Source organism: Lycium barbarum, chromosome 7 (assembly GCF_019175385.1).
Source record: "Lycium barbarum isolate Lr01 chromosome 7, ASM1917538v2, whole genome shotgun sequence".
Lineage (NCBI taxonomy): Eukaryota > Viridiplantae > Streptophyta > Magnoliopsida > Solanales > Solanaceae > Lycium > Lycium barbarum.
This window is the reverse complement of record NC_083343.1, coordinates 11,083,153-11,097,851: the sequence shown is the minus strand read 5'-3', so window position 1 is coordinate 11,097,851 and position 14,699 is coordinate 11,083,153. Positions and strand designations below refer to the sequence as shown.

Sequence of the window (14,699 nt, the reverse complement as noted above, 5' to 3'; positions counted from 1 at the left end):
GGGTACCTGTGCTGAACAGACTGGAAACCTACTGGGTAGGGGTTTCCGGTTGCAGATACGAAAAAAGAAGCAAAAAAGCAAAGAGAAGAGAAGAGGGGAGGGGAGAGATCTGGCCGGAAAACCTGCTGCCGGTGCTCGTCGGTCAAAAAGAGGGGGGGGGGGGAGAGACAGGTACCTGGTCAGTAATGCCGTTAGGGGGGAGAGAGGGGGTGGGGTGGGGGTGGGGTGGGGTGGGGTAGGATGGAAATTACCGTTAGGGAGAAGGGGTACATAATTCCTAATTTATCCTTCTTATTAACTACAACAATTCCTTGTAGTTTGGCTCTTTCCCAGATTCCGCGCATAGCGAAAGCTTAATGCACTGGACTACCCTTTATTAACTATAATTGATTCCTCAATGTATTTTTCAAATTATTAAATTTATTATATTCAAAGGGTAATAGTAAATTTATCATTTTAATAATTACATACTTCTTAAAGAGTGTGCCAAATCAAATATGAACAATAAAATTGGACGAAGGGGGTAATAAATTCGCAGTAGTCAATAGAATAATAAAAGAAATAATGGTCAAAACACACCTCAAGTATCACATTTTTGTGAGTTTCCTACCTGAACTGTCAGAGATTTGCGTTTAATACCTGAACTACCACTAACCATTTATCAAAACACACCTGACCGATCAAGTGTTTGCGTTTCCTATCGAAACTATAACCGATTATTTGTCAAAACACATCTCGACTATTATTTATCAAAACACATTTCGACTAGAATCTTTAGATGTGTTTTTGACCAATTCAATTAATTTCTTTGATTATGGGCATGGAGTGTCATTTGCACCATTTTTAAACAAACAACAAAAAAGAATGTACCCCATGCATTATCAGATACTTGTCAAGTGTGTTTTAATAAGTAGTCGGTGATAATTTATGTAGGAAACGAAAATACCAAATAGTTCAAAATAAAGAATAAGGGACTGACTTCTTTCTTGCCGAAAACTCAAAAAAAAAAAAAAAAAGATACTTGACATGTATATTGACTATTATATCATAGTAGAATTAATAAAATAGAAATCCCATAGTTTTGATTTTTACAACCTAACGGAAATCCATTTAAAAGAAAAAACAGAAATTTTGATTTTTACAACCTACTAGAAACTCATTTAAAAAAATAAAACAAAAATCGATTCTATATAGGGAAAAGGGTCAAATATACGATTTTACTTTAGTTTATTAGTCAATTTTATCCTCCGTTAGCAAAAGTAGTCAACTATATCGCTCCGTTAGTCAAAGTGTACACATATACCCTTAAGTGGATAAAAATTTTCAATTTAGCCAAAATTAACCATTTAACTAAAAATACCCATGCCGCAATAGTTGATCTGCACCGACCCATCACCAAGTAAATTCACCCCACCCAAATATACCCCTCAACTTTCCCATTTATTAACTTACACTTAATCATTTCTATAATCGATTATTTATCAAAACACGATTAGAATCTTCAGATGTGTTTTTGACCGTTATTTCTTATTTTTTTTTCCAATTAATTTCTTTAATTATGGGCGTGGAGTATCATTTGGCACCATTTAAACAAACAAAAAAAGAATGTACATCACGCATCATCATATACTAGTCAAATGTGTTTTAATAAGTATTCTGTGATAAATAAGGGACTGACTTCTTTCTCGTAGAAAACTCTCCAAAAAAGATACTTGACCTGTATTTTGACTATTATATCATAATAAAATTTAAAAAATAGAAATCCCATAGTTTTGATTTTTACAACCCAACAGAAATCCATTTAAAACAACAAACAGAAAATTTGATTTTTACAACCTAACAGAAAACCCATTTAAAAATAAAAACAAAATAGAAATCGATTTATCTATATATACACCTGACTGGCTTAGCTTTACACTATAAATACACAAACACATCTATCTTTTTATCACTTCACACATTTCTATCTCTCTACTATTTCCTTCATTTATTCGCCGGAGAGCTCCGTTAATCTGCCCGTCGGAGTAAAATAAAAAAATGGGAGTGACAATTTTAACAGATCTGGGAACGGATATTTTGATTCCGTTATGTGCTGTCATAGGCATAGCTTTCTCCCTTTTCCAGTGGTTTCTCGTTTCAAAAGTTAAGGTTAGTATTGATAATAAGGAGGTTAGTGGTGGTGATGATAAGAATGGTTATGCTGAATCTTTAATTGAAGAAGAAGAAGGGATTAATGACCAAAATATTGTTCAAAAATGCGCTGAGATTCAAAACGCCATTTCTGAAGGTAATTAATATAATTACCATTTAGCCCCCCTTTGCTTTTAGTGTTAGTTAAATACGCGACGATGACGGTGTATTGTAAGTTGCAGTGTGGCCTTGCTTCCAAGATCTACTGAGATTCAGCAAATAAATTTTTACCACAGCGTCCTTGCTTTTTACTGTTTTTAAAAAAATATTTCAAACTCTTTTATGCTGTTCTGTTATAATGAATGAGAATGAGATCTAAACGTTATATAACAACATCTCACTATAGTAATCATGAATTTTTTTTTCCAGCTGTTCGGCAAAAAAAATAGATTCAAATTAAAGGCAAAATGTACATAACTTTTGCCTTTAATTTGAATCTTTTTTTTTTGCTGAACAACTGAAAATTTCATGGTCGCTATAATGAGTTGTTGTTATATATGTGATGTTTAGATCTCGTTTAGTTGTTATAAACAAAAAATAAATAAATCGTGTACTTTTTATTTTTATAAATGAAAATAAAATACTTGTTAAATTTAAAAGCTCAATTGATTTTCATGTTTCATTAATTAGAAAAGTAAATTTCTTTGTAATTTTGTTAATTTAATTGTTCGCTGTGAGTTTACTGGTTCTGTATGAATATGCTGATTTATGTTTAACATTAGTACTCCCTCCGTTTTGTTTCAAAATAAGTAGTGTCTGCTTTAATTTTTTGCTTTCAATTTTACCCCTTATTTAAATCAATGAAATTTACATAATCATTAAAGATCTACTCCCTTCATCCCAATTCTAAGTGTCTTAGTTTGACGGGTCGCAAAATTTAAGAAATAACAAGAGATTTTTAAATTTTGTGTTCTTAAATTATAGATCTGCGTAATGTATTAAAATATCAAGTTTTAATTTAAATTGTCCAATTTATTAAATATAAAAAGAGTCAGCCCGAAAAGAAAAGTTAGGCAATTAAATTAGAATAGAGTGAGTACCTTTTTTCTAAGTCATATGATTAAGGGTACTTAAAGTTGAGGGAGTCGTAAGTATTTTCTTTGCTGATTGATAAAGATCTAGCTTCTTCGTTCATTACGTGTTGTTATCATTATTAAATTAATGTTATTCTTTCTTGCTTTTCTGACACGTTTTTGTAGAGACTTAGACTTTACTGTTGGTCTTCAATTATTGTGGAAATTTCTCAGTTGTGTGATTATGAAGGGAATAATTAATTCCAAATTAGGTACTATTCCAAATTAGGTACTATTCCAAGCAACCTTTATTACCTAAATAAATAATTCCTAGTTGCTCTTAAACACTTGCTTGTCGGTGTTAAATAGATCTAAGTTGCCGTGTTAGGTTGGTAAGCAGTTATCATCACTTTCACGTGTCACCTCTATAATATTGTTGAAGGCTACCTAAATTTCAAGACTGTTGATTTTGAGATACTTTAATGCTTAAATTCTTTTTGCTAATTATACATTAAGATTAAAAATAATAATTCTTTTTTGATTATCCTATGGAGTTAAGTATTACCCGTCTCAGGTCATGTGATATATATTTTTTTTTAGTTTGTCCCAAAAAGAATCATACAACTTGAAACTTTTCCTTGCATCCTTAATTAAATGATTTGCAGCCACACAAATATCTATGATTTGTTTTAAACCAGAAGTTTCTAAAGTCTTTTTTTTCTTTTTTAAAATCCGTACCTAGTCAAACTATATCACATAATTAGGACCGAGGGAGTAGATTTGAGCATTGTCTGATACTCCCTCTGTTTTAATTTGTTTGTATGGTTTTTACTTGGCACGAAGTTTAAGACAGTAAATAATACTTTTGAATGTTGCGGTCATAAACTAAAGATATGTAGAATGTACCAAAATGCTCATTCAAGAGTTGCCAAAAAAGAAAAGAGACATTTTTTTAAAACGGACTAAAAAGGAAAGTATAGACAAATTGAAACGGAGGGAGTAACTTCATAGGAAAAGGTAAATATTGTGTTCGGAGGGATCAAAATGCACTGATTGATGGCCATTTCAGAATATTAAATCAACAAAGAAAAGATATTAGAGGGGTTTTAATATCTCAAATCAGAGAGATCTGTAATGGGACTGCATTCCTTTTGCTGTTTCATTTTTGTGGACAAGCCATTGCTTCCCTTACTAATGTGGAAAGAAAAATGGACAAAAAAACTTATTAAAAAAAAAAGAATGAAAAAGAACAAAAAATGAAGTGAAAAAAGGGGAAAATCTGGTTTCATTTGCTAGATTTTGTAAAAGGTTGAACAGTTACTTGTTTCACTTGCTAAATTTTTGTTTTAAGTTTCATTTATTTTTTAACTTTTGTAATTTGTTTTCCGGACCATTTATTTGGACCATATTTGATGGGAAACTGCAAAGCTAGATACTTATTGGTAAGTTATTTTGCCTGATTAGTTAGCGTAGATGAGGAACTATTACCTGACTATTAACTTGTGCAATGGATTCTTCGTGACCTTAACTCTTGAATCTATTTATACCACAGGATCAACCTCATTTCTCTTTACAATGTACCAGTATGTTGGTATTTTCATGGTTGCTTTTGCAATCTTGATCTTTGTTTTCCTCGGCTCTGTTGAGGGTTTCAGCACAAAGGACCAGCCTTGTACATATGACATCACCAAAACTTGCAAGCCAGCTCTTGCCACTGCTGCCTTCAGCACCGTATCCTTCTTGCTTGGTGCTGTTACCTCTGTGGTGTCCGGGTTCCTTGGAATGAAAATTGCTACATATGCAAATGCCAGAACTACCTTGGAGGCTAGAAAAGGTGTCAGCAAAGCTTTTATTGTTGCATTCAGATCTGGTGCTGTGATGGGTTTCCTTCTTGCTGCAAACGGTCTTTTGGTTTTGTTCATAACCATCCTTCTATTTAAGATGTACTACGGTGACGACTGGGAAGGTCTATTTGAGGCTATAACTGGTTATGGTCTTGGTGGATCTTCAATGGCTCTCTTTGGTAGAGTTGGTGGAGGAATTTATACCAAGGCAGCTGATGTTGGAGCTGATCTTGTGGGCAAGGTGGAGAGGAACATCCCTGAAGATGATCCTAGAAACCCAGCGGTATGGTTATTTATCTATTAGAATGTAAAGATCTACGTAGAACTGATTTTCTAGTTAGCCTTATTAAAAAGCTTCTTTTCTTGTTAGTTCTAAAGTGTAAATTGTCTCAGGTGATTGCTGACAATGTTGGTGACAATGTCGGAGATATTGCTGGTATGGGATCAGATCTGTTTGGATCATATGCAGAATCATCCTGTGCAGCTCTTGTTGTTGCTTCAATCTCCTCCTTCGGTGTCAATCATGAGTTCACAGCTATGCTATATCCCCTTCTCATCAGCTCTGTTGGCATCCTCGTATGTTTGCTTACCACCTTATTTGCTACCGATTTCTTTGAAGTCAAGGCTGTTAAGGAAATTGAGCCAGCATTGAAGAAGCAACTCGTTATCTCAACTGTCCTCATGACGATTGGAATTGCTATTGTTAGTTGGGTCGCTCTTCCATCGACCTTCACAATATTCAATTTCGGAGTTCAGAAAGAAGTACAAAGCTGGTAAGTCTAAACTTGGTCATGTGACACCTCGTGCATTGTTATATATTGGTTCGCATTATTTGGGATTTGGTTGTGAAAGAATGGAAGTTGTAAGCACTTGAATGGATAATTAAGCTGCTGTTTTGAGCTTCCTTTCCCTGTCTTTTAAAATATTTAATACTGAGGCTCACAGGTATCCAATCTGATTTTGAACTTGCAGGCAGTTGTTCTTGTGTGTCGCAGTTGGTTTGTGGGCCGGACTTGTTATTGGGTTTGTCACTGAGTACTATACCAGCAATGCGTACAGGTGGGTACCTGGTTTTTGTAGTCACTTTGTTACATTCTTTGGCTCTTGTATATCAGAAATTGAAGTTTTGTTCTTTTTCTCCTTCCCCAGCCCTGTGCAAGATGTTGCTGATTCATGCCGCACTGGTGCTGCCACTAATGTTATTTTTGGCCTTGCCTTGGGTTACAAATCAGTTATCATCCCCATTTTTGCCATTGCAATCAGTATCTTTGTTAGCTTCAGCTTTGCTGCAATGTACGGCATTGCAGTTGCTGCCCTTGGAATGCTGAGCACTATCGCCACTGGTTTGGCAATTGATGCATATGGTCCCATTAGTGACAATGCAGGAGGCATTGCTGAGATGGCTGGAATGAGCCACAGAATCAGAGAGAGAACTGATGCACTTGATGCTGCAGGAAACACTACTGCTGCTATTGGAAAGGTAAATTAAATTCACTTCTACTCTACACTAAGCATTGTGAGGTTTAGTTGGAAGTCGCTATATTACCTTGAAATGACAAACTTCCTTTGTACATATAATGATAACAGGGATTTGCCATTGGTTCTGCTGCTCTCGTATCTCTGGCCCTCTTTGGGGCATTTGTCAGCCGGGCAGCAATTTCCACTGTAGATGTCTTGACACCTAAAGTATTTATTGGTTTGCTAGTCGGTGCTATGCTTCCTTATTGGTTCTCCGCCATGACAATGAAGAGTGTTGGAAGCGCTGCTCTTAAGATGGTTGAGGAAGTGCGCAGGCAATTCAACACCATCCCTGGTCTCATGGAAGGAACAGCCAAGCCCGACTATGCCACCTGTGTCAAGATCTCCACAGATGCATCAATCAAGGAGATGATCCCACCTGGTTGTCTTGTCATGCTCACTCCATTGATTGTTGGGATCTTGTTTGGTGTCGAAACACTGTCTGGTGTGCTCGCAGGATCTCTCGTCTCCGGTGTACAGGTAAACATATCGAAAATTGAGAATGTGCTTTTAAATAACTTCAAATGGTCTAAATCTCTAATCCTGGCTGAACTTTGTTCTTGTAGATTGCCATCTCTGCATCTAACACTGGTGGTGCCTGGGATAATGCTAAGAAGTACATTGAGGTAAAATACTTTTGTTGGACCTTTCACTTGGACTGTGCTATAGAAATTATGATTCAACTCTTAGGGGTCGTTTAATACTATTCTAATACACGCTATTCAGTACTATTTGGAAAATATGCAATGCATGTTAGTTAATGCAACAAACCAATCAGTCGGTAAAAAATAATGCCAACATAACTAATCCTAGCATTACTAATACATGCTTGTGCACCCTACTAAACGACCCCTTGATGATTTTGATCTTTGAATGATAGGCTGGAGCCTCAGAACATGCAAGAACTCTTGGCCCCAAGGGATCTGATGCACACAAAGCTGCTGTTATTGGTGACACTGTTGGTGACCCTCTCAAGGACACATCTGGACCATCATTGAACATTCTTATCAAGCTGATGGCTGTCGAGTCCCTCGTGTTCGCTCCATTCTTCGCCACCCACGGTGGTCTCCTCTTCAAGTTGTTTTAAGACGAATGCAACTCCTTTTGTCACATGACTGTATCACGAATCTATCGTTCCTCTCTTTCTCTCTCCCTTTATTTCGTTCAAACTTCCTTTCAAGCAATTTTTCGTGTTTTTAATAGCTAGAATGTTGGGAATTAGCATATGATGTAGGCTATGGAGGAAGATATTCGCGAAAATGCGCGTCGATGATAATGGTGATGATGGTAAGGGTGAAATGTTTTTTGCAGAGTTCAGAAGAAACATCAATGTTCTTTCCTAGAGTAATTGTACCAGTCTTTTTTTGTCAAAAAAACCTTCTTGTCTTGCCCTTTGTGGGTGTTAAATTTTTGAATACTTCGAGTTTTATGCGCATTTATCTTTTCTTCACCACAATCTACAAGTAACATGAGGGAGAGGCACCATTCAAATCTCTAGATTCTCAATAAGTCTATTGAAAAAAAAAATCTTGTCGTATTCTATTTGAACACCACTACATAATATGTACTCTTTTTAAAAATTAATCAGCTTATACCCAGTTTTTGCAAACATGAAACGAAATACGCTTTATCTCTTCTCCCTATGAAAAAGTTGTTTAATGAAGTGGGTGTGATTGGAAAAGTTCGAAAATATTGGCAAATCATCATCATCGTTAATGAGTTTGTTATATTTGTTATTGTTTTGACAAATTGACGATTGAAGTTTTTTGTGGAATAGACTTAGGCGTTGAACCGTATGAATGGTTGGACTTCGAAGAACAAGTTGACAAAATATCTCCTTCAGATGTCGTCTATCTTTGTTAAAAAATGAGCTGACTTGTAAAATTTTATAAACTTAGACATGACTTAACTAGTAATTCGAAACTTCAAATGTGGCCGCAAAATCAATTCATTTAATTTGGACTGATTTTTAATTTTTGTCCTTCAAATGGGCTGGTTTTTAGTTTTTACCTTTCAAATAACTTATGCTTAGCGGGACATCATTCTTTAAGGGTGTGGGACATAACTTGTGAGATACCATGATGCGAAAATATAAACATATGCCCTGCGAAAAAGTAGTATTTGTTATGATAGACAAAATTAAAGACCCACACAAAATAGGGAGGAAGTGCAAATGACCAAATCAATTATGTCCCCAATCTTCCTCCCTTCATGGCCCAAGGTTTCTAATGCATTGGGCCAAGTTACTCCAATGCAAAAAGATACTATTTCATTTGAAAAAGAATCACTTATTTTAGAAAATGAATGTGATTTCTTATGATGAAGAAATAAGTATTTTTAAATAGTAAGTTGTTTTAAACTTTAAGCATAAGTTGAAAAAAGTAATTTTCCAAAATGAAGTGTGATTTTTCTAGGACAAGACATTTCTTAAAATCACTATTCTTATAAGATTTACCAAATCCAAATTACTAATCTTCCAAATTACTTTTGATAAAAAAAGAAATACTTTTCAAAATAAGTTGATTTCACTGCTTGGCCGAACATGCTTCAAAAGAATGATATCGCGTTGAATCAATAAAATATTTTAATATAAAGAGAACTCTATTTCTTGAATCAATTCATCTCTATTCACTATAAATGTATTCAACGCTATTTATGTAAAGCAAGGGGTAAAACTTCTTATTAACAAAGAAAAAAGGTACAGAGTTTAGATTCTGATATATGATAAGAGTGATTCTGGTTAATATTTAATATATAATTCATGTTCTCCATTTTAATGTATTTTAATCAATATCAGAATATCTTTTCTGCAAACGTTAAAGAAATAGAAATCACCTTATCAAATAGCGGCAGTCCACTCCGTCCAGTTGATATGGCTTATTTTTAAATTCTGGATTTGTGGACGTGAAACTCGGTCGCTGAAAACTAATCAAGCATTTTTAAATATTTTTTGCTGTGAAGATTTGTGAATCTTCTGTTTCAATTTTTTGAGATTAGAACATAAATAGAAATTGAATCAATTCCACAGTGAAAATAGATGTATAGACTAGTAACTCGAATCCTACTATTCTTTTTTGGAACAAAAATAGAAACCAGCCCATATATTACTCCCTCCGGTTCTGTCCACATATTAGTAATTTTATGGGGGAAAAAACACAATTAACCGCCCATTACCCCCTGTTTGGATGATGGTTTCCAGTAGTTTATTAATTTATGGTTTTGTATGAAATCATGTTTGTTTACATTGTTTTTAAAATTATGTGGTATGGTGTTGTAAACTCGTGATTCATCCCATGGTTATATAACTATGAAAAGTCCCAATTTTTGTAACCACGAATTTGGTGATTTTTCCGTGGTTATGTATTTCATTTTTCCATTATACCCCGCCCTCCACCATCCACCTCACCCCACCCCCACCCTACCACTCACCCCCACCCACCCTTGCTCCACTCTCCACCATCCACCCCACTCCCACCCCCACCCTACCACTCACCCCCACCCCACCCTACCACCCACCCCCACCCTTATCCCACAACCACCCACCTCACACCACTCCACCCCACAACCACTCACCCCACCCTACCACCCACTATCCCCATCCTCATCCCACAACCACCCACCTCACATCACCCACCCCTCCACCACCTACTACCCCTCACCACCACCCAACCGCACCCCCACAACCACTCACCCCCACCCTACCACCCACTACCCCTGCCCTCATCCCACAACCACCCACCCCTTCACCACTCCCGCTCACTACCTACTTATTTTTTAAAGTTCCTATTTTATTTTTTATCTGAATTTTATTAATATATATTGTCTAATTTCTAATTAAGAGTTAAGGGTATTTTGTAAACTTATAAGTTATTATACAGTACCATACAGTTAAACCAAACAATACAAATATTATTAAACCACAACAAACGATACAGTCTATCCAAACATTGTGTTCATTAATACAGTACAATACAATACAACACCATACTGTACCATATCATACTGTACATTAATGAACCATGGGAAACAACCATCCAAAGAGAGGGTTAGTGTTTCTTTCTCAGCTTAGCCATAAACTCTCATTCTAATAACCTTACACTTTTCTAGACCGATAAAAAGCGCCGCTATATTGTTCTTTACTACCACTTAACCACATCTTCAATTTAGGTGGACAAAGTAATCCATGTCTTCACAAAATTTACCTCCAGTTCCTTTGACCTTAACACCATACCAGCTTTTCATCATTTTCTCCCTCCTTGTTTTTATAAAATTAAAAAAAGAAGAATTAATCTTTCACTTCTCACATCTTTCTTTCCGGATCTTATCTTCATTTTTCTGTTTGAAATTCACCAAAAGAAAAAGAAAATACATCACCATCCTTTAGCACCCATTACATTCATATCGTCATTTAAGTGTATAATTATATACTCACTATATAAACAGCGTATAAAGATATTTATACACTGTTTATATAATATATAAAGGTATTTATACACTGTTATATTGTTGGGTTTTTAAAAGGTGCGAATGGGAAATGGAAGAGGTACCTTGAGGATTGCACCTCTTCGTCACCCTTTCACTTCTTATAAATTCAGAGGTTTGCCTAAAATTCTAAAATTTTCCCTCTTCTCTGCATTGTTTTTCCAAACCAAAATGTAACAGAGTCGTGTGATTTGCTGCCGTAATTTGAGTTCACTGAAGTTCTGCAATTTGCATTGCCGCTATCGCAGAATAGATTTCCGTTCTATTCCGGGAGGAATTAATCCACTAGCCTTGGCAACTGTGAGGGGATTAGATTTCTTAAGGACACACAAGAAACTGGTGGGCTCGGAAATTTTTTTGTTTCATCTAACTTCTGTCTTTACGTTTTTGGTTTTCAAAAATAGAAACTGGTTTTCGTAAATTACTGGAAAGATATTGATTTTAGTAAATCACCGGTTTTAGTAAAGCGACGAGCTGATTGATCAGAAAGAAAAGAAACAAAATTATTATTGAGATTCATGTGATCTAGTATCACATTTGCTGTATCCTTTTTAAGAATCTGCTTGAATCATTTGTATCTTGAAAATAATATTTCATTGAGTAAATTGCCGTTGGTTTTACTCTAAAGATTCGTTAAATGATTAATCCAAATGGATCGTTGCTCGAAGTCTGTGTAAAAAGAATTGGCGAATCAACCAATTACGGTCTTGCTATTACTTTCATGGTTTTGAGGATGGCGCGAATAAAGCAAAAATTGGAATGGAAGAGATACAAGGTTTCACTGCAATGGAGACATCTTAAGAGGAGTAATGATTTGGTCCAAATAGATATGAGATCAAAATTATTCCATTCATAATTATTCTGGGACATTCTTTTTCCTTGGAAAATTAGCGAAATGTGTGTATGAAGGATTGCTGATTTGCTTTAGTGGTTCCATTCGTGTGGACAACATGTATTTAGTGATTTTGGCAAGAAATCTGCAAATCGCACAAAGATTGAATTGGTTCTTTAGAAGGAATTATCAAAGCCATTATTAGTTGTAGGAAAAAAAATGGGAACGGATGCTTTCACGTATAACTCAGTGTTACAAATGAGAAGACTTTGAATCACATGGAAATTCATGGCTTCGTACGTTGGAAAGGATATTTCTTTCCAGGAAAGGGAAAAAATGATTGAACACATAATTTTTCACAATTATATGTGAAAGGATGCAAAATGAAAGGGTTGTGCCTCTTCAGAAGATCAGAAACGATTGACACGAAGAAAGCATCAAAATTCGGGTTCTACTTTCTTTACTCTGGTGTTTACCCTTTATGATTTCAGTTATTATAAAAGTTAGGGTAGACTTCTATTGATTGATAATCTCAAAGTATATTCTATTTGCGTGCCATAAAATTAATTAGTTGCTATATAATATGGTAGCATGCATGAAATATGTGAAATATTATTTTCAATGTAGTAAGACATGTATTAGACTTACATTAATACTTGAAATTTTTTCTTGAGATCAGAAAAATAATATGTATATATATCATTTTAGGTCAAAATGAATTTCTGTGAAAAACCTTTGTAAAACAAATTATTTTTGTTTTTGGGTGTATGCTAAATTTTTGAAATCAATCCAGAACTATTCGTTAAGATGGAAAAAAAAAAAGCATCTTCTTTGATTCCTAGAAAGTCACTACCTTTGGGTTATTGCGAATGTATCTATTGACAGAATATTTCATCACATTTAAAGAGAGTGATAAGTGATTGACGGAAGTTGAATTTGTCTGACAAAATTGCAGCGCCAATTAACAGTGAAATGAACAATATGCATTTTCTTCCATACTTATGTTAAGGCTAATTTATTTTCCATCTCTATTAAGTATATTGATAGTGGGTAATATTTTTTACCCGTACCGAATGTGTTTGGTGTGAAGGGTATTTTGACCATGAAGAATGGAAAATATTCAATGGACTTTTTAGCAAAATTTTTTACTTTAACAAGTTTCTACCTTACTTTTATCTGGGTAATCGGTAATACAAGAGTTTTCTTGAAGCCAATTGATAAAATAGAAATGTTGAATCCTAATCGGCAGAACCATAAAAAATGATGGCATGCTGCCTTTAGTAACTAATTTGTCAAGATGTTGTTTTGAACATTTGTATTGGAGAACTCAGTCACGTTATTCTTGCATATCATCTAGCAAATGAAATCAATCACGAGATAATGACACTTCAAAGGAATTGTTAAAATCACAAGCCACGTTTACAAATAAGAAGATCAGAAACGATTGACATGAAGAAAGCATCAAAATTTGGGTTCTACTTTCTTTACTCTGGTGTTTTAATGTTACTACCCTTTATGATTTCAATTATTATAAAAGTTAGGGTAGACGTCTATTGGTTGATAATCTCAAAGTATATTCTATTTGCGTGCCATAAAATTAATTAGTTGCTATATAATATGGCATCATGCATGAAATATGTGAAATATTATTTTCAATGTAGTAAGACATGTATTAGACTTACATTAATACTTGAAATTTTTTCTTGAGATCAGAAAAATAATATGTATATATATCATTTTGGGTCAAAATGAATTTCTGTGAAAAAACTTTGTAAAACAAATTATTTTTGTTTTTGGGTGTATGCTAAATTTTTGAAATCAATCCAGAACTATTCGTTAAGATGGGAAAAAAAAAAAACATCTTCTTTGATTCCTAGAAAGTCACTACCTTTGGGTTATTGCGAATGTATCTATTGACAGAATATTTTTATCACATTTAAAGAGAGTGATAAGTGATTGACAAAAGTTGAATTTGTCTGACAAAATTGCAGCGCCAATTAAAAGTGAAATGAACAATATGCATTTTCTTCCATACTTATGTTAAGGCTAATTTATTTTCCATCTCTATTAAGTATATTGATAGTGGGTAATATTTTTTACCCGTACCGAATGTGTTTGGTGTGAAGGGTATTTTGACCATGAAGAATGGAAAATATTCAATGGACTTTTTAGCAAAAATTTTTACTTTAACAAGTTTCTGCCTTACTTTTATCTGGGTAGTCGGTAATACAAGAATTTTCTTGAAGCCAATTGATAAAATAGAAATGTTGAATCCTAATTGGCAGAACCATAAAAAATGATGGCATGCTGCCTTTAGTAACTAATTTGTCAAGATGTTGTTTTGAACATTTGATATTGGAGAACTCAGTCACGTTATTCTTGCATATCATCTAGCAAATGAAATCAATCACGGGATAAAGACACTTCAAAGGAATTGCTAAAATCACAAGCCACGTTTACAAATAAGAAAATCGGTTAGTGTTGTACTTTGTGTCGTATCATTGCAGGATAACTAAAGTGGCTTGATGGAAATAGAAGTTTGGTGTTTTGTGAGGCTTTATGCAAAAATATTGACCCTAGTTAAGAATGATTGCTTAGCATGAAGTTTTGGCTAATAAGATTCTAACGTCAAAATGCTTGAGGGAATATTCTTTTTATTGTCTGATGACTTAGGTATTAATGTATTTGATTTGATGTTATGAAGAGAAATTCTTCATATGCCTTTCAATTTTGAGTTGCCCAAGAACAGGTAATGTGGGGGCTTTCTGGCTTATGGTGAAGTCAATATTAGACTTAGTGTTTAATTTGGAATAACAAAAG

General features: G+C 34.5%; 1 protein-coding gene across 1 annotated transcript; it reads left to right on the top strand.

Moving 5' to 3' along the window:
- Window positions 1-1,930: 1,930 nt before the first annotated feature.
- LOC132603108 (pyrophosphate-energized vacuolar membrane proton pump-like) lies at window positions 1,931-8,002 on the top strand. Its single transcript, XM_060316002.1, has 8 exons — window positions 1,931-2,287; window positions 4,756-5,330; window positions 5,441-5,820; window positions 6,020-6,106; window positions 6,197-6,527; window positions 6,635-7,045; window positions 7,132-7,191; window positions 7,446-8,002. Exons 1-8 carry the CDS (start codon window positions 2,038-2,040, stop codon window positions 7,650-7,652), a joined length of 2,301 nt encoding a protein of 766 aa, XP_060171985.1. The 5' UTR covers window positions 1,931-2,037; the 3' UTR covers window positions 7,653-8,002.
- Window positions 8,003-14,699: the final 6,697 nt, after the last annotated feature.